Below are 25,065 nucleotides of genomic sequence, written 5' to 3'. Positions count from 1 at the left end.
GTGGGCTACAGTCTTTGAGGTCACAAAGAGTCCAACACTATGGAGCATGCACACACTGTATGCTTGTGCTTCTTAAAAACATATAAGCAGACAAATGAAAAATAATCTCAATGTTTTACATTGACTTTTCTTGACTATAGATTTAATTCCAGTTCTATAAATTTAGAGATACCTCAGAATGGTAGATATTGGCTTTGCAGTGAATTAGTCCATCTTTCAGTTGCCTGAATTAGCAACATTTTTAAGGTACCATTTTGACAAGGCAGAAGGTATAAACAATGTATTGATGATATTCTCATTAGCTCAAGGAGAAAATGTCAGAATTCCCCTGAGTCACCAAAGAAAGCCACTGTGATAATAAATGATCCGTCTTCTCACCTCTCCTCCCCATTATTCTCGCCGTCCCACCAAGCTTGCTGATAAGTGTGACTAAGACTTTTTTTCACAGTGACAGATCAGAGATTAAAGAGTAATTTATATTATTGTTTCTAGTGAGATTGTAATAGTGACATTGTAATTGTCATTTGTTAGGAAGCCTCATTTACTGTTTAATGTGCTTGAGAGTCAAAGTATTATCACTTAAGGTTAGATTTTTGATGCATGCAAATTCATATTTTTTTCATTCCTTTACTATTATTAATAGGGTAGCAAGTATGTGGTTCTCATTTGTCATAGATCTGCTGTGTGCCAAGCCTCATACCGAGTGCTTTGTTGATACTTCCCCATATTCTGCATGCCAGACCTGTGAGGCTGGGTATGTTATCCCTATTGGATAGGTAAAGGACCTGTGTTTTAGAAAAGAGAAAATAATGTACTGAAGATCACATACTGACATGTATTGAAGTGAGTTGGACTGACCCCGTCCGAATTGTTGGGAATCACTTTAAGCTTTATAAGTGTTTTATCTTTCCCTAAGGTCTGTCTGCTTATTGAAAACTAGAATCTGCCCTATATTAATTTGTCAGGCAGCTAAAAAGAAAAAATTCTATTTATGTAATTTATGAAATGTTTTAGATTGGGACTTTACAGCAGACTATCTATTAATAAGATCATTATACTCAGGAAATTAATTGACGTTTTTATTATACTATAGGATGTATCAGAAAATTGGCTAAAACCTCCAATGTTTTTTTTAATAACAGGATTACTCGCTGTCAGGCAAAAAAAAAAAGACTGCTCCTCAGTGTTCATCTTTTTGTTTTCCTTTGCTTCCTTGATTATTTAAAATATTTGTCATTTAGGTACATCTTTCAAATTCAGTGTTTTTCAAACTTTTAATGTATAAAACACATGGCGAAATGAAATGATCTCTAAAGTTTTTAAAACCTCAGAACTTTGTGAGGCTGTAGCCACTCAGCAGCCTGACAGGGCAATATCAGCACTATAATACCCTTGTCTCTCCCTTTTCTTTTCTGCTTCTGGTTGTTATTCATTGGGATATTTTTGAGACAGCAGGTGTATACTAAGGTGAAAGTACATTTTTACTGCTATTCACTAGAAAGACAAAGGTAGATAAATAAAACATTTATTGCCTGATTTATATATCCTTTTAAAGTGTAACTTTAAAAAAATAGGTAAAGTAAGATTAAAAAAAGAACACCAACCACTTTCCTTTGTAGTTAAAATTGAGTGCTTCTATTTTGAGGATTTGATATATATAATTCTAATGGAAATAAAGCTTATACATTGAGATTCATTATCTCGGAGCATTTGGTATAGCAGACAAGGTTGTATTAAACACCTTCATGGTAATAAGATGTATCAGTGAGAAGGGATACAAATGCAGATAGTGTATTCTTCCCCTGCGTGGTGATTAGCACATATATTATCTCTCCAGTCTGAGTTATGTACTGAAGAGAAATCCTAGATAGTGTTGGAGGAGAAATAAATTGGAAAACATTCTTGTTTCTCCTGAAGCTGAGCTTCACATCATAACTTAATTATTTGTGTCTCAGATGTTGGGATTTTCTCAAATGTCAGTGATTCAATTAGCCGATACTTATTGATTCCTGACCCCTTCTTTAGTACAATGCTGGATGCTGTGGTTTGAAGCAGTATAGAATATTGTCATCAGCAAGATGGCTTGTCTTCTTGAGGAGATGGCAGACACACACAGAATAATTAAAGAATAGACAACAGGATGAAAGCAGCTACCATTCACTCGATATTTCCTTTGTGCTTGTCTCAAAGTTCAGTGTTTCATGTATATAATGGGAACTAAAATGCATCTTCTTGTCCATACCTGAAGGCTCAATTCCCTTTGGTTTCACATCAAAGAGAAGCATATATTCAATATCAAAAAACATTTAAAATAGTATGCATGCATTCACTGAAGACTCCCGCAGATTTATGTGTGAGTGTATGTGTGTGTGTATGTTTCAATGTTTGTGTGTATGATGTATATCATGATAAGTGGAAAAATTGCTTTTAAAACTATCTCTTTATATGGCTCCTCAAAGGTCCCCGTCACTAATTTTGGCTCTAATTTTATCTCTGAAAAATATATTATTTATATTGGCTTTATATTTAGAAACCTACCTTTTAACCCCCATTCTTCTACATTCAGGGTCATTGTTTTCTGTTGCCCAGATAACTTTCTGTCCTTTATTAAAATAAAAAATATAGTTTCTCTGCTGCTGCTGCTGAGTCACTTCAGTCGTGTCAGACTCTGAGCGACTCCATAGACGGCAGCCCACCAGGCTCCCCCGTCCCTGGGATTCTCCAGGCAAGAACACTGGAGTGGGTTGCCATTTCCTTCTCCAATGCATGAAAGGGAAAAGTGAAATTGAAGTCACTCAGTTGTGTCTGACCCTCCGCGACCCCATGGATTGCAGCCTACCAGGCTCCTCTGTCCATGGGATTTTCCAGGCAAGAGTACTGGAGTGGGGTGCCATTGCCTTCTCCGATAGTTTCTCTAGATTAATTTAAAAAATTTCCCCTCTATTCTCCTTGTCCACAGGGGTATGACAAAAACTGAGGAATATAAACAAAAGTCCTCCTTAGAAATGAAGGATGGTTGAAGAGAGTGGAAGAAAGACTGACAATAATAGTTTTATTTTTCTGAGGCTGACTGCATATCTTCTGCACTGTGGGGTATCACCTTGTGTTTTACAATATTTTGGAAAACACAAATCTCCCGTTGGTAGAAAATTCAGGATAAGGAACCTGATGTAGGTTGAGTTTAATTTTGAGAGACGTGTGTGATTTCTTAGGCTGAGTGGTGATGTGAGGGTTTCTGAGAGAGGGAGCAGCATCAGTGGATGCAAGAAGGGTGATGACATAAGAGAAATATTCCCCCTGGTACTGTTGATCAGATATAATTGTTGACTTGTTTACAACAAAGAATCAGTGTGAGGGATTTGAGCTTTGTGGGGAGGAGTGGTAAGAAGAATGATGAAGTATTTTTGATATAAGAGGCCAAAGCATAGAAATTTGTTGGTTTTTCAGATATTTCTATGCAATCTCTGAAACATTTAAAGGGATAAATCTGTTCCATTGTATGAGTCCCCAAATTGCTATAATTCAGGTGGTGTTATCCCTGTTTTGCAGATAATAAGCCCAGTTCTCTATAAGGGGAAGCGAGTTGTGAAAATCACTTAAATTTCAAGCCATAGAGCCAGGATTTGAACCAAGTTTGATCTCACTTCAGAATTCATTCTTTTAACTGTATGCGTAAAAATATAGACAACATTGCAGATGTTGCTTAATCTGTCCTGTTTATTTCAACTAAACTTGGGAGAAATAATAACTTTGTCCTTATGTATTTTGTTAAGCAGCTAAAAATGCAAACAACTCTTTCACATAATTTATGAAATGTTTTTGGATAAAGAAGGTAACAGCTGAATTTCTATTTAAAATTTTTATTTCAAAGGATTTGTTAATAGAAGTTTTATCATACTATAGAAGTAGCCTATATGAAATACCTTTTTGTGTAAATTAGGTCATCTTCTATTTCTTTATTGTATTGTATTATTTAAATGTTAGAAAACCTTGTATTCTTTTCATTAATGATAATATCTATTGATTTAAAAAAATGTTTTATCTAGACATACGTCATCTGTCTTACTGTATTGTTCAGATATCCAAAACAATGTTCTTTAGAAAGATAGGGGACATTTTCCTGCATTTCTGAGTTTAAAAAGAGTATTTTTGAATTTTTACCAATCAAAAAATGATGATTGATGTATGTTTTGTTAGCTGTGCTTTTGAAGATAGGAAAGATTTCTTCTAATTAAGAGACTTCTTGTTTGAAAATTTGCTAGAATGAACTTGTTAAAAAGATGATTTTTTTAAAGTTTTCTTTGAAATTATAACAACTTTTTCCTGTGGTTTTCCCATTTAAATTTTGTTCTCAATTTGAATTTTCTGCTTTAAGTGGGAATAAATTTATAGTTTATAATACATTTTAATACAATTGATAATACCCTCTTCTACAGTCAGCACGTTGCTACTCAAGGGTGCAGAGATGATGTTGGGGAAGAGATATAACTACACGATGGCTTTTTTTTTTCTTGATGTAACTGCACTAAATTTTAATATTGAGATAAGTGGCCAGTCAGTGGTTATACTTCTTAGATTAGTTTTGTAGGCAATCAGAATTGACTATCTTCTCCATTCACAATTTTATATAGATTTGGTTTTGGGGCTTCTGGCAAAGTGCTATAGGCATGAATGGAAAACTTTACCTTAGTAACAAGTCAGAACTATCTTCATTTACTCATCATTCATTATTTAATTTATACTTTCATATAACTTTCACTGTTACGTAGATAATTAGACTTACGTCTAAGATCCCTGGCTTGGAAAGATCCCCTGGAGATGAAAATGGGTACCCACTCCAGTATTCTTGCCTGGAGAATTTCATGGACAGAGGGGCCTGGTGGGCTACAGTCTAGGACATCGCCATGAGTTGGACAGGACTGAGAAACTAACACTTTTACCTTTTTCACCTCTAAGATACTCAATTGGTGAAGATAACTAAGGAGAAAAGACTCCTGCTGCCTAGGAATGCAAATATGATTATAAAATCAAGTTCACAACCAATAAACCTAGATTTCCTAGTCACTGAGGCCTATATTACCATTCTAGTTGAACTTCAAATTATATGCAAGCTTCCTGGCACCAACTTGAAAAGGAAATACATAATTAGTTGTTTAGTTTTAACTACTTCCGCAGAAAGAAAAGCCCTCCCTAGTATTAGATTCTAAGGCTGAAGGCAAAGAGGAAGCCATATAACATAAAGTGATGGTTCTCATTTTACGGACATGACTCTGAGTAAAATGTTTTTCTTTAGAAAAAGAAAGTATTTTCCTCCAAGAAAATGAATTTACGTTTGTACACAATTTTGCTCCAGTGTGCTTCTACTTGTTTTCTCACTGTGTAGCTGTCTGTATTATAAATGATAAGTCTTCTTTGAGGGTGAGTATTATTAAATGAGCTAGGCATTGCTTCTCAACCTATAGTCTATAGGTACTTTCTCTGAGTCCTATGAAAGTTTAAAATTTTCTATGTTTTTTGAGTCTAAAATTAATACTATACACATTTAAGATAATATGGGTGGTTAAGAAATAATTCAAAGGCATTATTTGCATTTGTGTTCATGTTGTAGCTTTGTTAAAGGAAAGTACAAATTGCATCTTGGTTTAGGGCACAAATGAAGGTTTTAACAGCAGTTCACATAGGGAAAAGTGATGGAAACCTTTAGCTACTGTGTGGCAGAAAATAAATGTATAAGATTGAGAAATTATAGTAAATTAGACATTTTATTAGCTTGAAAAAAGTCATTAACAGTAAATATAGTAAATAATCAGAAAAGTAATGTTTATAAACAACTTTAAGTTTTTCCTATTATTGTATTTTGGGACACACTATTAAATTATTGGTCCAACAAAAGCATGAATCAGTGGCTAAAAATCACTATCAAAGAAAAATAACAATGATGTATTAATAGTGACTCAAATGATGTTTCATTTTGATCAAAATCAAAAGAAGAATCAAATCCAAAGTGAAATATACAATACAGTATATATGTTTTCACATAGTGTTCACTATATAATATTTGCAGTGTTGATTCTACAAAACATAATTTATGACATTAAATTAGTATTAATTTAAGTTTTACTGATTTTTACATTTGTGTGGATAAGAGTATGATAAACTCTTGTTATAATAAGTTAATACTCAGAGATTATCTGTGCATAATGTAAATTAACACTGAGGTCCATGAGAAAGTTTTCCTTTTTAAAGATTAGTATTTTCTCGGGTTTAAGAAACACTGAATCAGGTTATTTCTAAACTGTTTGCTGCCCATAGGGACTTAAACCATGCTTTCTTGCACATTTAAGTTGATTAAAGTAAAAGTCATAATGCTTACTCATTGCTGGGTCTGCTAGAATGAGGGGATTCCTTTCCTTGTGTGACTGACATACTGAGACTGGTGCTTGAAACAAATGTTTATCAACAGAGTAAGTCTTGAAACCCTATCTGGTTGCCATGTTTACGTTATGAGCCATATGGGTTTACTCTGACAGTTCAGACCAATGAACTCTTAGCTATTTTTACTGGTTTGATAGAGAACCAAGAAATAGTTTATGCTTAGTTGAAATGCCATATTTTAGGAGGAAATTCTAGCCACTGGAGACTTTTTACCCTTCTTGTAGGTCATCCAAATGAATCTATTTAGTTGGTCTGAGAATTAGATTCCTCAGGCATCTGCATCTCTCCTTTGCTCACCTCCTGAACAGTCGGCATCTCTCACCATCACCCTTTTTATCTCATTTTCTATTGGATGGCAAAATTTTGGATTTTGTATTGTTGGGGTAGTAATTTTGATTTTTGGATTTCATCCTACATATGATGCTGGGCAACTGGAAAGGTAGGTGGAACCACTCTTTCCATTACTACCTTAAAGAACTTGATCATGAAGTCATTTCTATCTGTAAAAGGAGAATCAGAGACCCTGTGGTCAGACTTAGTGCCCCCTGTAGAGGGAAGTCTTGAACCTCCCCGCCAACCCAACCCAAGGCCAAGATTGATATCAGAGTGAATTTCTTCATTCAGCAAATGTCAGTGCAGCTAGTTTATCCATGAAGTTGTTTGTTTCATTTATTTATTTATTTTCATGTTTTCAGGTATACAAGGACACTTATGTGCTTTTCTGGGTTCCAGGAAGCAATTTTAGGCCAAAACTACTGTGGAGACAATAGTCACACTAGTGTTTCAATCACCATTAGTTCCAATTTTTCCTCTCTGATACATTTGTCTGTTTTCAGTATCTTCTCAGTTTTTTCTTCCCCAGAACACATTGTCTTTTAAATTGAATGCTGCTCAGGATAAATATACAGCACACTCAACCGGGAATTTTGGTTTTGTATTTGAAAAAAATAAATCAGGAGACAACTGTTCGGATTCGGAGATGTGCTTAGTGAAGATCAAGAGGTGAATATACTCGAGATACCCAAACTAGTCATGTGTGCTTGTGAGTGCAAGATTAAGTAGCTTTCATCCAGCTGTAGACAGAGTCTGTTGTGAGGTCTTGGAAATCACCCAAATTATTAATTGCTATTGAAATAATACTTCAGTAAAAGATAGTAAAAACATTTGGAGTTATCAGAGATAGCCATGTAAGTTAAAAGTTTAGAGTGAATTTCTTTGGAAGTATTTCTGTCAGTATTAGGGATAAATGGTTTGCAGTTAGATTGTTGTGTTCCATGTCCCATAATAATATATGGAGTGACATTAACTTGATTAAATCTAATCTGTAGTACCATATTTATAAAATATTTGAGATTTTGTTGAAAAGTTTATGAAAAGCAAAAAACACAGTAAGGTTGTGGAATTTGCTTCAGTTCAGTTCAGTTGCTCAGTCGTGTCTGACTCTTTGCGACCCCATGAATCGCAGCACGCCAGGCCTCCCTGTCCATCACCAACTCCTGGAGTTTACCCAGACTCATGTGCATCGAGTCAGTGATGCCATGCAGCCATCTCATCCTCTGTCGTCCCCTTCTCCTCCTGCCCCCAGTCCCTCCCAGCATCAGAGTCTTTTCCAATGAGTCAACTCTTCGCATGAGGTGGCCAAAGTACTGGAGTTTCAGCTTTAGCATCATTCCTTCCAAAGAAATCCCAGGGCTGATGTCCTTCAGAATGGACTGGTTGGATCTCCTTGCAGTCCAAGGGACTCTCAAGAGTCTTCTCCAACACCACAGTTCAAAAGCATCAATTCTTCGGCGCTCAGCCTTCTTCACAGTCCAACTCTCACATCCATACATGACCACTGGAAAAACCATAGCCTTGACTAGATGGACCTTTGTTGGCAAAGTAATGTCTCTGCTTTTCAATATTCTATCTAGGTTGGTCAAAACTTTCCTCCCAAGGAGTAAGCGTCTTTTAATTTCATGGCTGCAATCACCATCTGTAAAATGTATGTGGAGATGATTCACAAATGTGTTTATAATAAGCTAAGCTCTTTTCTCTAAGATACAGAATCATACATCCAATAGCCTACTTGACATGTTCTGTGGTATGTTTCAATAAAATTAATGCCCCTTCTTCCTTAGGTGATATTTATTATTCTTTTTGGCAGTCTTTCCTATATTTGGTGAATTTCTTACCTTACAAGTTCTCATGACTTCAGAAAGAAGTCCAACACCTTTAAGCCATCCCTGTAGCCAGGATATTAATGGGTGACCAAATCTCCACCTCAGACCACTTAAATGAAGTTTGATTAGGAAGCCATTGTCTGCAGAAAAAAGACATCATGAGGATTTCCTTCTGCAAAGAGCTGAAGCATAGACATCCACGGTCAGCAAAATATAGGACTCAGCCTGGGTTCTAGGAGGAGTGTTTGTACTCAGTGATGGGTCTCCACTAATATTTTGGTTATTGTTTGGGCTTTTTAGTTTTCTTTTTAAGTATGTTTCTTTTTTGTTGAAAATGATGTAGTAGCTTCTGTTGTTTACAATAAAAAACTTGAACTGAACTTTCCTCCCAAACTGATCTCTGTCCAGTATGCCAAGACTCAGGAAATTGTACCACTGTCTATTTGGGTATATGAGCAAGAAACATAGTGGTACATTCTGGACCCCTGTCTATTCTTCACTTCTGTTTCTCATTCACATCAGTTCTCGTTGATTTTTTTACCTCTTGTGTAGGTTTTAGATGATTGCTTCATATTATCTTTGTCATCTGCTATCATAATTAAATACAGAATTCTCTATGAGAATGCTGTTACTATTTCCTAACTGGTCTACACACGGCAGGCAAAGTGATTTTCCAAAATTTAAATCTGATTTAGGACAGCAGTTTCTGCTTCCCCCAGCTTAATGCTTTTCTGTGTCTTTCTATAAACGGTGAAGATGAAAGCAAAGGTCCTTATTTTGTTTACAAGGCCATCTTGGTCTGTTCACGTCCTTCATCTCTGCTTCATCTCCCCCATTTTCTCCAAGCAATTAAAAAATTTAAGTTATGTGTTACCTTTGTAAACTGAATTTTTTATCCACTTTGATGGCAGTATAATATACAGACTAAAGAAGATGGATTTAGTATTAGATTTGGATTGACTTCTAAGCAAGCTACTTTTTTTAAACCCCACATTCTTCCGTATCATATTAAACACTTACATATTTGATATCTTTCTCACTAGAATGTTGGATGAATTAAATAAGATATTTTAACTGTTTTACACTGTTCCGTTAGTAACTTTCCACTTAGCCTTCACCATCAGTTCCATTAAATGTGACATCTGCTCTGTGTAGATCACTATGCCTAATCTTGGCAGTAGCCCCTAAGACCTTTCCTTTTTTGAGCTTGGAAGATTCTATGCCTTATAGACTCGAAGGTAGGAAATGTAAAATTTGTAACTCACCTAAAAAGGTTCATCGGAATTTCCTAGAGAAGGTAGAAATTAGGCTTTCAGGGGAGAAAAGGAGACCACAAGTCTTTCAAGCAAAAAGGAGGGGTAAAACAAGGCAAAAAATACATGTCTATCATTATGAATTGTGAACTATGAGTTCATGCTGATGATTCATTGCAAATAACACATTGCAATGTTCATATGAACTATACTCGTGAGGATTCTGGGTACCAGGTAAAATGCATGGTATTATCTGTGTCTGTGCATACACTTGGTTGCATTTAGTGGATGTGTATGTATCACCATGATTAGAGTACTTGTAGAGTTTAGTCACTACTTGTAGGACTATTTAAAAAGCAATCCCTTTTTTAAAAAAGTTAGGTAAACAGTTCTTAGGGAGATATTTGATAATATTATAGTTAGAAGGAAAAAAAAAATGTTGGAGACATAACCCTGCTTCTGGTTATTCCCAAGGGAGAAAAACTTGATCCTATAATGGATGCTTAAGGTGTTTACACTTACGAATGTTACTGAAATCCTAAAGTACATCTCAATAGTAGAGAGAGTCAAAAATTTGAAGTTACTCAAAGTTCCCTCTTCCCTTCTCCATATTCTCCCTTTTGTGGGGAGGGGGTTGTGGGTTGGGAAACCCCTGTACTTGATTGTTGGTCAGAGTTCCCACTGCTACTTGTTTTTTGGCTGAAACTATTTTCTATTTTAGCTTCTACAGTACATCCCAGAGGGAAGCTTTACAAAGTTAGTGTGGGAACAGAAATGCAACAGTTTCTCAATGTTTGTGTTCACGCATTGAGCCTTAAGTTAGCATTCATGAAAACAAAGTTTAATCCTTAGCTGCTCTCTGGACAGCAAGAGCCCTGTTGGAATGGAGGCCATTTGCACACTTGCAGCATGCAGTTTTTGTGGATATATTTAAAAGGAATGTTTTCTTGGAGGAATAGCCTTGGGTGATTGTATTTGCTAAGAGGAAGTTGAATAAATTGTCCACAGTCAGAGGAGTATTTGCACACTCTTTCTTTCCTCACCAGTGGTCGATATGGTACTTCACAATTGACCAGGTATGTTTTAGGGGTGTCTTTTCTTTCTGCTTCTTCCTTTTTTGTTTTGTTTTTTTTCCTTCTGTTTTTGTGTTTGATTGTTTTTAAATAATAGCTGGATTGGCAGCATTGGAGAGATGGATTAGCTTATCTTAGAAAACATTATTATGCTTTATTCTAGTATTGGGAACCACTAATTCCACTACAGCTATCAAAATTAATGTAGGCTCAGAAGACTTCTAAGGGGTCTTGGATTTTTTTTTTTAAATTGTATTATGTCCTTGAATTATAGAAGATTAATCATCTTGTGGCCAAAAGCAACAATCTTAACATTTGAAGTGAAAATATCATTCTCTTTTGCTTTTATGTTTCCTAGGACTTTGGTTTCTTTTGTCATATTTGGATGGTTTATGAAGATACCTGGGGAGACAGAAAATAAACATAAATCTGATTTTATTTTCCACTATGTGTTTCCCTCTTTTCTTTTGTCTTTCCAAATTTTGCATTTAAAGTGGAGGCACTTCATTCCTCTCTTTTTTTCATCTTGCTTGGACCCTCTATTTCTCCATACTCAATTTCTCATTTTTCTCTCATGTTTTGTGTTCTCATTCTCTTTGCCCCACCCTCTCCCCTCATCAGTTTGTATTATCAGGCAGGCACTGTTTTCAAAAACAAGCAGATAGATTTTTGGTTTAAATAATATTTTGTAAGTAAAAAAGTTAAAATACATTTTTACTTAGTTCCCATTTCTGTAATCCCTATAACAATCCTCTCAAATAGTAATTTATTATATCTATGACATTTACTTTTTCTGGGACTGACTTTCATTAGTTAAGTGGTAGAGGAGAGGTGGATGGTTTGAAGTGGGTGGTATCAGCACCAGGCTGCAGAATCAGGTCTTTGACTTCAGAGTATGACTTTTTTTCTTTTTTGGCCATTTCATAGATAGGAACATGATTTCCTTGGGATGAGAGTAGAATAAATCTTATTCCTTTTTTTCAAATCTTTTATAAACTGTCTCCTATTGTGATTTCACTTTGAAAGTGAAAGTCGCTCAGTCATGTCCGACTCTTTGTGACCCTATGACTATTCAGGCCATGGAATTCTCCAGGCCGGAATACTGGAGTGGGTAGCTAGTCCCTTCGCCAGGGGATCTTCCCAACCCAGGGATCGAACCCAGGTCTCCCACACTGCAGGCAGATTCTTTACCACCTGAGCCACCATGGAAGCCCAAGAACACCGGAGTGGGTAGCCTATCCCTTCTCCAGCAGATCTTCCTAACCTAGAATCGAACTCGGAATCCTGCATTGCAGGTGGATTCTTTACCAACTGAGCTACCAGGGAAATTTAGAACTTTAGAATTTAATAAAAGAAGCAACTTGGAACTCTTGTAGACTGATTATCCTTGAACCTGAGAACTCAGCTGAGAAATCTCACTCAACCTGAGTTCTTCTCTAATTGATCATCTTTTGCCATTTGCTTATTCAGGAGTAGTTGTTGACTCATTACTAATTTTGAGTCAAAATAAAGCCTTGTTCTCCTGATATATGGCGTATTAAAATTTTTAAATAGATTTTTGGTACCCTTTAGGCACACAGTGACTACTGAGGGAAGTACTTTGTCTTTGGGAATATCCATTTATATGGAAATAAATAAATACTGCACACTCATTCTGGACTGACCTTAAGTTCTGGTCTTTTATTATTAATAGAATTAAGGTATATCCAGACAACAGGCTGAACTTGATAATATGATACTTAGGCAGTTTCCAGAGACTTCTACCTTCTCATACCTTTCAGTGTTCTTTCTAGTCTCAATTCCTTTGAGAAGGAAAGTGATGATGACAAAATTGGCTCTAGAATAAAAACTCTCTTGCCTTTTGGGGTAAATGCAACTCTGTTCATTCTCTCTGAAGTTGCTTTTCATTTTAGCAGCTACTTCTCAAAACATTTCAGTACTACATAATACAGAAGCTCCACAGCTTGGAGAGCCATGGCAGGAGTGCCAGAATTTCAGAAATTGGAGAAATCTTCCAACATGTGTGGGTGTGTGCTCAGTTGTGTTCAGCTGTTTGCAACCCCAGGAACTGCAGCCTGCCAGGCTCCTCTGTCCTTGGAATTCTCCAGGCAAGAATATTGGAGTGGGTTGCCATTCCCTTCTCCAGGGGAATCTTCCTGACCTAGGATTTGAACCTGTCTCCTGAGTCTCCTGCATTGGTGGGCAGATTCTCTACCATTGTGCTACCTGGGAAGCCCAATTTTAGTACAAGAAATCTTAAACTTATTTATCCTTTTATAACTGTTGCTAAGGTTAGGTGTGTATATGTGTTTCCAGTGTGTATTTACCAGATTTTAAAGATAATAAGAGTGAAAGGGGAGGATTAGAAAGAAATAGAAAGGTGAGAGCTGGGAAGGAGGGTTGATTCACAGGGGATAAAAAGGGTTAGGTGGAGTTGTGATGGGAAGGGTGGAGAAAGGTTTGGCTGTCTCTGTATTGGAAGTTTTTAAGTTTACTACTCGTTAGCATTATCTCATTTTTAACCTTTGAAAATGTTCTTTCATACATTTTCCAGTATGATTCTCTGAACTATTTAACAGAGAAAGGAATGAATATGACTGAAGGAACACCTATTAAGGATCTGCCTAATCAGTGTGGTTTAGTACATCATAGACACAATCTCATTTGGTCCTGACAGCGTACCCTAAAGGCTTTAGGCATTTCAAGACAAAGAAACCGAGACAGAGAAAGGTTTAATTATTTGCCCAAGCTAGAGAGTTGAAGAGATGGGTTATGTGGGTAGGGGAAACTGGCATCCTAAAAAATCCTGATGAGAAAAGTACAGCAGGTTGTAAAATTTGCCTGCCTTTAAGGGGGGCAGGGGGGCGGGTAGGTAGTAATTAATTCACACTTTTAATAGTAGATTGCACAGATTTTCTGTATAATAGAGGTGAAAATTAAAATTCAGGTGGTCAAAGGGCTAGTTGGGTTCATGCTTTTGCTTTCTAAGATGTAGTAGGGGAAGGAGATAAAACTGTAGTACAGTGTTTGGCCCAGTTTCTAGATCTTAATGTGTAGCAGGTAAACTTCCTGAGGTGACTAGTCTCCCAAGAAGGAAATGTTGTGCTCATTTCATCTGAAATCTTCGTACAATTCTGTGTTTTATGAACATGTTAGATGCTGTTCTTGAAGATAAAATACATTTTATTTTCAAATGTAAGATAGCTACCTAGAACAAACACAAAGCCCTTACTCAGGAATTAAGAGAAATTTTATTCCTGCATAATGTGGATAAAAAAGTTCAGACAATGAAATAGACAGAGCTTCCCTGGTGGCTCAGACAGTAAAGAATCCGCCTGCAATATGGGAGACCTGGGTTTGATCACTGGGCTGGGAGGATCCCCTACAGGAGGGCATGGCAGCCCACGCCAGTATTCTTGCCTGGAGAATCCCCATGGACAGAGGAGCCTGTTGGGCACAGTCCATTGGTTTCACAAAGAGTTGGACATGACAGAGCGACTGAGCACACACACACACAAAGTTGTTGGACTAGAATCCTGTGAAGTTGCAAGTTTAGTTCTTTTGTGTTGGAGCTTGGGAGACAAATGTAATTTTTAAAAATGTGTGCCTCATTCTGTCTTTTAGAAACAAACTTAGTGGAAGGCATTATCTTAAGTAATAGAATGGGGGGAAGGAATAGTTAGGGATATTGGGATCGACATGTACACTGTACTGTATTTAAAATGGATAACCAGCAAGGTTCTACTACTGTACAGCTCATGGAACTCTGCTCAATGTTATATGGCACCATGAAAGGAAGGGGATTTTGGGGAGAATGGATACATGTATATGTATGGCTGAGTCTCTTGACTGTTCACCTGAAACTATCACAACATTGTTAATTGACTATGTATCAATACAAAGTAAAAAGTTTAAAAAAATGAAATAATAGAAGTTAGATGTTTGAAGAAAATAATAACAGACTGCAACAAAAGTGAGGGCACATCCTTCAACCTTACCAAAATCATGGGACCTCTGGAGGGAAATGTCAGTATTGAAAACATTGTTTTGTTTTTAAGAACATTGTTTAAAGTTATTTCAGATTTACTGTTTTTCTCCCTTCTTGTCTTTGGAAAAACAGTACTGCTATAACTTTTGAAATTCTTCATCTTTTTGCTTGCTTTTTTCCCCCTTCTTCTTCTTTTTTTTTTTTTTTTTGCTTTAGTTGAGTTCACTTAGACTTTACCTGTGCAGAATTCCTCTGTTAAGTGCTAGGAGGAAAAAGAGGTTTCTGATCTTGAAAAGACTGCATGAGAGCTGGGGGGGTGCTCTGATCGATACGGTACATTTGTTACGTATGAGAGCATTATGGAAGTGCTGCAGACATGTGAGCAGAAGGCACAAATAGGCGGTTGCAAGATGTCATAAATTTTCCGCTCTGTGCTGAAGGCTCCTGACATTATTCTAGAGTTTTGAATGAACAAGATAAAGTATGATTTTAATGTGTGTGTGTGGAGTTTTTCAATCAGATAAACAAAGTGGATTCAGTAAATGGCAAGGGCTATGAAGGCAATAACAAAGAATAGCATGTTAGAAGGAATCTTGGAAGGAACTACTTTGTTAACAGACCAGGGAATGCTTCACTGATAGGTGGTATTTGAGCTGAGACCTGAACGATAAAAATAAGCCAGCTGAGGAGAGATTATTCCAGGCAGAGGAAAACCCAGTGTAAAAACACTGATAAGAGATGTAAACTTGGATTTTTAAAAAGCAGAAGTCCACTGTAGCTGGAGCAGGCTGAGGAAGAGAAGGTAGGAGATAATGTGAGAGAGGAAGGCAGGGGCCAGGTTGTACCAAAGCTGATAGGTTAGAGTGAAGAGTTTGGGTTTAATTCTCACTACATTGTGGAGATGAGAAAAGATGAATTGTTTTGGGAAAATCTGGCTGCCTGTAGAAAACTGTTGTAGGACTGCTAATATAGAATTCATGAAGCCTGTTAGGAGTCTATTCTAGTTGTGTTCCTGAGAAATGATGGGAGCTGGGTGAACCAGCTAAGGCGAAGAAATGTTGGGTGGATTGAGGAGACACTTTGGAGGCAATACAGATTGTTAGTGACATACAAGAGGAGAGTGAGGGAAAGATCGACCTGCTTTCTAGGTTCTTAGTTTTAGTAACTTGCTATATTATGTTGCCACCTAATCAGATGAAGCAAAATGGGATGAGGAGAAGAAGCTTGATGAAAGGAAATGAGAAGCTGAAAAATATTGTGAAAAGCAAGACATTGCCTTCAGTTTAGTAATGGCAACATAAATGCTTAGGGATATTAATCTTAAACAACAAAGAAAAAAAAAAAGTCATCCCTGATGGATTGGGAGCCAAATTGTGATTTCGGTTGTCACTGTTCTCTTTCTTGTGGTCCTGATTATGGCTTCTGAAGCTGGCTGGGCACGAAACTGTATTAGTGTTCAGCGTCTTTAGTTTTTTCCCATCAACAGTTTCTGGCATGTTTTTTGTTTCTACTGAGAAAACCTCACTCACTGCCAAGAACTAACTGTTTTGCACAGTGTGTTGGTGCTTTGGTAGCTTTTGATAACTCTTCAAAATGATCTTCAGAACACACAAACATGCTTTTCTTATTAAGATAGAACATTACTTAGATTTTGGACTTGGGCTAGAACTATACAGTTGGCTCTTCCTGGGTCTGTTCTTCTCAGCCTCTGTAATCACATGAGCCAGTTCTTTCCAATAAACCTTTTTGTGTGTGTGCGTGTGTGTGTATCTATTTCTTTCTCTCATGAACCTTGATTAATACACCCTTTATACTGGTGTAAAAATATTCAACTTTTTCAATTTTTATTCTCCAGACATCCAACATCTCAGTAAAGACTTTTGTTTCGTAAAGAACGTCTATATACCATGCAGCAACTGAATGAGTAGATTCAGTATAAATATGTACACTGATAAGGTTCTCATTATAGGATGGAGTTGAAAAGAATTATGCATGTTAAAATATAGTGATTCTTCACATGTACTCCAGGGACTGCTGTGGGTCCCCAAGACCATGTCAGAGCATCTGTGAGGTCAAAACTACTGTCATAATGACACTGTTTTTCTTCTCATTTCTCATGAGTGTATGGTATAATTTCTCAGAGGCCACATGATATTTGATACTACAACAGATTGAATGAAGAAGATATCTTCTGTTAAGTCATAAATTAAAGAGATTTGCAAAAATATGCCTCCTTTTATACCATTTTTTGGGCAAAATGTAATTTTTCATAAAAATATTTTATTTGGGTTAATATATAATGGATTTATTATTGTTAATATTAACTGAATTGACAATTTTTTTTGAAATTTCTTAGTTTGAATTTCTACTATGGTCAATATTGATAGAATTCACAGGAACAAAGGCTCTTTGATATTCTCAATATTTTTAAGACTGGAAAAGTGATCCTAAGACTAACATGTTTGAGAACCATTGCTCTAATAGAAGGTTTTATATATATAGTCAAGAGTGACTCTGATCAAAATGTTAAGTGTGTACTTCCAAATATTATATACTCTTTTCATCAAATGATTCTGTTTGGAAGCAATATAAATCAGTTCCAGTTGTTTGCTTTATTTTTGTTGTTGTTCTGAGGTTTTCTGATAATTTATCTCACATATAAGTAGAGTTGGCACACTCTCAACAGTTATATTTTAAGAGCTAGTCTCTTTGTCTCCTCATTCATCCAGTCATTCAACTAACCAACCAACTAGTATTCACTGAATTTCTATATGCTAGGTCCTTGCCAGATGTTGTGTCAGTTCATTGCTGAGCAGTGCTAAACTATCCTTTATTATCTGCTCTGTAAGAGTGCAGCTTGACTCTTTAAGCATTTCTCCTTTGAAACTAGCACAGTGTTAGCTTTGTCAGTAGAGGGCCCCAAGGGGGCATTTCAGTGGAAAGGAGCTTTTAACTCTTGATTGAGCTGTATTTCTATTTTAGTTTCTTCTTGATGGTCCCACAGGGCTAAAAGTTTCCCAGTGCTTGCAGTGTCTCAGAGATCTTACAGCCCTGGTGCTGGCCTGGTGACCACCTTTCTGTGGCTCTCCCCAGCATTCACACAGCTCACCCCAAACCTGCAAGTGTTTCCTGCTTGGCGGCAGGTGTGGAACAGCTCTAGCCTGAGTGACTTAGCCAAGTCTTCACCACCCAGGGGGCTGCAACCACATCTAAGCGAGTCTGATTTTCAGCAGTCTCTCTCCCTGTTCCACATTTTTGTTCCTTGGGTATTGCGGTTATCCTTTAGGGTTCTCTTTATACCTTTAAAATCCCTATACTCTTGGATGAAATGATTGGATGGCATTGTCGACTCAATGGACATGAGTTTGAGCAAACTCCAGAAGATAGTAAAGGACAAGGACCTGGTATACTGCAATTCATGGGGTCGCAAAGAGTCGGATATGACTGAGCAACTGATCAACAACATCACCCTCTTATAGTTAATAATTCTTTATATTGTACTTTTGCTGTTTCATTTTTTTGCATGGCTTTTCTCTTTTGATTGGACTCTTGAATGAATCATGTACTTTCTAAGAGAATATTATTACTCTTTTGCAGGATATACATATTCCTATGTAAATTATTTAAGATTTGTGTAAAGGCAGTGTATAATTAAGGGATAGAACAAGAAAGGCTGAAACTGTATAGCAAAGGCAGGGAAAGGTCAAGGTGGGCTGGGGCTGAAGAAGAATAGTGTAATAATTGACTAGGGGCTAAGATGAGGGGAGGCTTTCTTATAAGAGATTGAACCCATTCTGGAGAAGGAAACTGGCGTGATATGTGGGGAGAACAGTGAGTGCTCTGTCAGGTTGGTGAAGCTGGTTTGTGAAGAGAAGTAGTGAAAGGTAAGGTAGATGTAGTACTTTGGGTAAGATCATGGAACGTGGTTAGTACTAAGCAGAGAAGTGGAAATTTCTCTCTGCTTACTTTACAGGGAAAATACAATGGATTTTGAATAAGAGCTGACAATGAAAATATTGTTAGTGTTCAGAAAGTTATATATATATATATATATATAAAATGAAGGAAGTTTAGGATGAAGTGTAGAAACCTATTTATCATTCATTATTTTCTTAGCAGTTAATCCTATTTTCTCTGTTACTATGTTTTTTTCCTAGAAGTATAGCATAAAGATAAAGTTTTCATTAATACAGAAAATTCATAGGACATTGTTTGTTTATCTAGATTTTGGACTGTGGTGTTTATTAATATGGAATTTGTTTTCTTTGGCTTTCTAAGTAAAAGCTGCTAAGTACTTGCAGCCTCTCTTTTTAATGAATTGAAGTAAATAAGAAGGTCCTAGTTTTTGTATTTTTTTTTTGAAAGCCAAGAAGCTGTTAATCTGTGGGATACAAATAGGATTAATTTTTAAAAGGCAAAAAAACAAAACAAAACAAATTCCGTGTTTATTTCCTAAGTATTTATCATTATCCTTTTGATGGTCCTCATGTAAGATGGCATTCATGTAGTCTTTCTTTCTTTAAAGTACAAATCGATTGCACACCTACTATAGAACATTCAGTGAATATGTGTGAACGAAAATAAAACAGAAGACAAAGTACAGCACCCCTCTGCCCTGATAATACAGTTGACATTTTGTATGCATTTTTGTTTCTTTCAATTGTATCTACGTGTTTATGTGTTCATATATGAATACACCCACTCACTTATACCAATGCTTTTATTTAATATAAATATATATTTTCATAAGTGAGTATAATATTTTATAACCTGTTTATTTTACCTAACATATTGTATTTTCCATTAAATGTTTTTAATAATATAATTTTTAATGACTGCATAAGTGTTCATCAAACTTTTATCATAATTTTACAAATTGTCTATTATTGGAATTTTAAATACTTTTTTTCTCTTATTTTAATGAGGAAAATGAGAATTTTTTTTTGCCTTTATCTTTGTACATACACGTGATTATCTAGTGTACCTTCCTAGATTTGGAATTGCCAGAGCAGAAGGCATATAACTTTTGAAAGATTTTTGATTCTCATTGGCAACTTGCTTTCCAGAAAGCTTATACTTTTTAAAAGTTTTAATTATAAGCATTTATGTTTTCTTCCTCTGTCTTAAATGATATATTTGAGAACTCTGTTGCTCAAGAGACTGTAAGGAATATTTGTAAGGCCACACTAAAGAAGTCACGTTTATTAAAATTAGTACATTATATCTACGTGCACACAGATGTTTCATTATTAAGCCTTGAGATAGCTAAATTACAGCTGAATAGAACTAAACTCATTAGAAATCTGAGGGATTAGTTAGCTGATAACTAAACAATAGTAAATATGCTTAAATTACAACGTGAAGAATGAGGAAGTGCAGACTGTAGACTTTGTTGATTCTATGTCTTGGTAGCCAGTTATTCTGGGAGACTGTGGAAGTAATTTTTAGAAGTTGATAAGAATAACATAGTGTTCTCTGTGTTTGGGATGATGGAAGGGAATCTTGGGTCGAACAGGTAGCTACCTCCATGGTGCCTACAGGGCAAATTGCCACTAATAGGAAGTCAGATGGCAGAAGGATTTAGATGGCTTTTTGATGCTACTGCTTGTTTCCTCCTTTTTGGAACTGTGAAATAAATGCATGATACTCCATAGCACTCTGAAAATGTAGCAATAGTCAGGCTACATTGAAAGAAGTTCATTTAGCAGAAACATTTTATAAAAATGAAATATCAACACTTGTAAAACTTTATTTAGCCTGCATTGAATGTCCTTGAAATGCTGAAACAATTTGGCAAGGTTTTATTTTGTGACTTCTAATGATCAAATTGGTATTCCTACAAATTAATATACTTTGCTTATCCCATTTTCTTAATAAGAAAATTATTGTAGCTTAAAAGTGCAACTGGCTGAAAATGGCTAAATGGTCTTAATGGTAAATATCATAGTATATAAATAAAATGTGAGACAAAATATTTTATTTCAAAGTTTATTTCATAATGGAAGAAAATAATTATTTGAAAGCCTATAAGTCATTTAGAGAGCACTATTTGAAAATTGACAGAAGTCATAATTGATGCAGAGTTGTAAAAATAATTTAAATCTACTAATGCCATAATGTGTCATTGAAAAAATACTGATAGCCATGGAGAAATAGGTCACAACGTTTGTGAAGAAGCTGAGGCCCAATAACACTAAGTCGCTTATCTAAGATCTCAGATCTGGTCCTTCTTAAAAGCCATAATTGATCTGTTCTGCTGTGGTGAATCTGAAAGACATCTTTGTAGTTCAGCCATGGACTGTAGAATGTGAGTATAACCAAGAACAGAAGCATCCTGCTTCTATAAATTGGTTTGGGATCCAGAATATCTTATTTGAAAGAAAAGGACAAAATTTCTTCAAAACATACAAGGATAGTTTATTCTATGAATGTGCAATCTGTGAAAATCGGGAGCGGGGGGTTACAAGAAAAGAGAACTGAGAAAAATTAAGGGAAAGTAATGTCAATGATGATCACTATAGTAAGCTTATTCTGTCCTTGGCTTAAATAACTAACAGTGTTATCACTTGAAATCTTCACAAAAGTTCTGAACTATATAATACCCATTGACCAGGAATTGGTCAGACTTGAAATCTTGAAATTCTGGTTTCGTAAATAGTTGAAGCCCTCCTATGTGCTATGATTTGAACTTGTAAATTGAGGGTTAATTGAACTGGGTTGACGGGTAGTCAATGAGTGGTTAGTGTGCCATGGAAACAGTTACTATGTTTTAAGGAGGAGACACAGAGGGTTGATTAATTCCTCAGGTTTGTCAAGAAGAGAAGTCAAAGTGTAACCCTTGTGGGTTCTGTAACACTACATGTAATACATTTTGGCGGGGAGTGTTAAAATTACACCCTAGGGAAAAATATTTTACAATAAAATTTGTGTTCTACCTTAAGTGTGATAAATGGGTATCATTACTTGAAATGTAAATATTTACATTTTTGTAATATATGACTTTGTTAACATCCACAGGGACATGAGAAAAACTGGTTGTTGTTTTTTTTTAAAGCTCCTTGGACTAATATCAGCAGTTAATGTTCAAATCCCATTTTTACACTTAGCTCTGTATGACTTTGCTTGCCACACAAAGAGTGTGTGTTTGAGGGTGGAAGTATGAGGAACTGGGAGGCTGAGATTCTTTATGTTCTTTTCCTCCTCCTGTTAGATTTCCAAATGAATATTCATTAAGCCAAAGGTAGTGGAGTAGATTAGTGATTTCAAACCAGGTATCTGGAAGCTCTATAAGACCATAGAGACTATTGCAGATTCAAGGACAATATAAGTGGTGATTAGCTGTCAACTTAGTGGCAGAGGCTCCAAGTAGGTGAATCTGCTTTGTGTCAGATTCTCAGTTCTAGAAATTTTGGCATTTTTACACTTCAGTCCTCACACTTACACTGCAAAGTATCCTTATTCCTTGAGCAAGTCCAGAATTCTTAGTACATTGCAAAAGGTCACACAACTTGCTTACATGATGATCCTGGAATCTGAGATCAGAAATTGATTCTGATCTGTACTAGTAGCCCCTCTCTGAGTTAAAATTATGAATGGGGAAAGAATAATACACTCCCTCTGTAAATCAGGCCAATAATACATTTCTTTGATTGTTTGCTAAAAGACCTTTGTTTAGCAAGAGTAGAGATAATTTAGGGTGGGAATTTGGATTGAACCCGGCTCTGCATGATCTGTTTGACTTTAAGTTACTAATTGTGCCTCAGTTTCCTAATCTGTAAAATAAGAATAACTGATTATTGTGGAGAGTAAATTAATTTGTACATGTTATGTACTTTAAACAATGTCTGTTACCCCCTATGAATTCAGTTCATCTATTCACTTGTTTGATATCTTTCTATATCTCTGTTCTGGAAGACATAGTCTTTTTAAATTAAATTTAATACTCAGAATACATTGGTATCATTTTTAGCTTTATTTCTGTTATTATATTTTCCCTTTTGCTTATATATCTATTTGGTCTTATTTTATGTGATGTCATTTCAGGTTCCTATATGATAGTGGACTCTTCAGATCATGACCCTGGAGAAAAAGCCAGACTCCAGCTGCCTACAATGAAGGAGAACGACACTCATTGTATTGACTTCAGTTACCTGTTATACAGCCAGAAAGGGCTGAATCCTGGCACTTTGAACATATTGGTTAGGGTGAATAAAGGACCTCTTGCCAATCCAATTTGGAATGTGACTGGATTCACGGGTAGAGATTGGCTTCGGGCTGAGCTAGCAGTGAGCACCTTTTGGCCCAATGAATATCAGGTAATCATCTGTTCTTTTCTAGTTCATGATTTGATGTCCTTGGATCTCACTGTGTATATAATATTTAGAGGTAAATACTAGCTTCATAGGGATGAGAGATGATTTCTTTAGTCCTCCTCCACCACTGTTCTGGAGAATATGTTTAAATACATTGGCACAAAATCTTCAAAGTACAGAAGATATTTCAACATATGGCAAAAGGTAGTTTAGGTACAAAATTTGTTGGTTGTTTGGTGAAGAGCTGCTTACTGATAGATGTATTTCTGTATCTCTGTTCTGGAAGAAATAGTCTTATTGAGTTGAGCATAATATTCAGACCAGATTGGTTCAATAACTTCCTGAAAATAATATTCAAAAAATAAACATGAAATAGGGCTTCATGAAATGTGTTATCTAAGGAGAGGCATCTTCAATAATTTTAAAGTATTTTGTCAGTTACATAAAGTTAAAAGCAAACAAAACCTCACCAAGAATTTGAGTTCTGGCTTCAAGGTAAAACTAAAGGATTTGGTAAGAGTTTAGAGTCTTCATTCTAGTGACTAAGTGACTGCTTCATTCTATCCCATTGCCACTTGACTGTCTAATTACTCATTATGACTCGAAAGTCTCTCTGTACATGACCTATCAGGGCTTTTCCAGCCCAACCATTAAAAAAAAACAATCAACAAAAAACGTGGTCCATATGTTGGACCAACCAAACGTGGCCTTTGGATTCCACTCCCCACAAATGCTTGATGTAATTATGAGTAAACTGGACAATGAATAGTGTCAGCACCTACATTGTGAGTTGTGTGACTGTTTATATGGTTTAACCAAAAAAGTCCATTTACCAGTTTGGAAAGTTGTTAAGTAATCTTCATGTGAGGTTCAGTACCTGGTAACAGAAAGTTACCTCTCCTGAAAATTCACTTCTGTGCTAGATCTTGGAATTTAAACTTTTAAAAGGTTTGCCTATTTGTATCTTATTATAGAGCTTAACAGAGATGGGTTATGTAAAAGTGTATTTTTATTAACATCAGTGAATAATTTGTAAGGTAATAACAGTTTTATTTCTGCTTTTAAAAAAAGCATATTAAGCTTTTCTTTATTCCTGGGAAGAGGCATGAGGGAATCAATCCATTGTTTTAATCGCTTTGTTTTTGAATTGATTTTTTGTTTGTTTGTTTTATTAAAAGTCTCTTACTTCATAGTTATAGTTCTAAAGGTAAGGTTCTCCATTTAGGGTTATGTGTCTATGAAGATTTCAGTGGATTCTTATTAGGTGCTAGTTGATTCCATTATTCCTGAGCAGAAGGATGTTTCTCAGCAATCCTGGAGAGCCATTTGCTTCTTCAGGGCGCACAGCTCTGGGAGGGCTGCGTATGTGGTAGGTGAGTAGATGGAGCTGTGTAAAACTAATGCTAAGAGCACTGAAGCAAGATTAATGGGCTCATCTCTGACAACAGTGGGCTGATGGCTGTCATTGCTGGGTCAACCTCACAGCACATTGTTTTTATACTAATTTCTTTATAATCTGTTACTAGAGCTTAACACAACATTGAAAAGAAAAAGCTCTGATTCAGCAAAATATAGCTGCCAAAGAATTCAGCCTCCTTAAAATAAGTTAAAGCTCAGATAACAAATCTAGCAGAAATATTAAAAATTTGGATTCTAGAGTCCAGTTGCTTATATTCAACCCTGATTTTTGTTTGCTACCTGCATAGACAGTTCAAAAGAATGAAACTGTTAGTTATATCTTTGGAAATAAAAACCCATAGAGGTAGATTTTGGTAAATTCAACAAATAATGTATCTGTGGTATCATACTGCTGATCTTTTGTAACTTAGAAATAGAATACAT

The 25,065-nt window shown here is 36.0% G+C and overlaps 1 protein-coding gene across 2 annotated transcripts in view; it reads left to right on the top strand.

Moving 5' to 3' along the window:
• Nucleotides 1–25,065, top strand: part of PTPRK (protein tyrosine phosphatase receptor type K) — a 619,393-nt gene that overhangs the window by 212,150 nt on the left and 382,178 nt on the right. For both annotated transcript variants that reach the window (XM_005897592.3, XM_005897591.2), the window contains exon 3: nucleotides 22,955–23,226. In XM_005897592.3, coding sequence (XP_005897654.1) covers nucleotides 22,955–23,226 — 272 coding nt within the window. The remainder of the gene's footprint in view (nucleotides 1–22,954; nucleotides 23,227–25,065) is intronic.

Source organism: Bos mutus, chromosome 9 (assembly GCF_027580195.1).
Source record: "Bos mutus isolate GX-2022 chromosome 9, NWIPB_WYAK_1.1, whole genome shotgun sequence".
Lineage (NCBI taxonomy): Eukaryota > Metazoa > Chordata > Mammalia > Artiodactyla > Bovidae > Bos > Bos mutus.
Note: the sequence above shows the minus strand (reverse complement) of the source record. Positions and strands in the feature narration are given on the sequence as shown.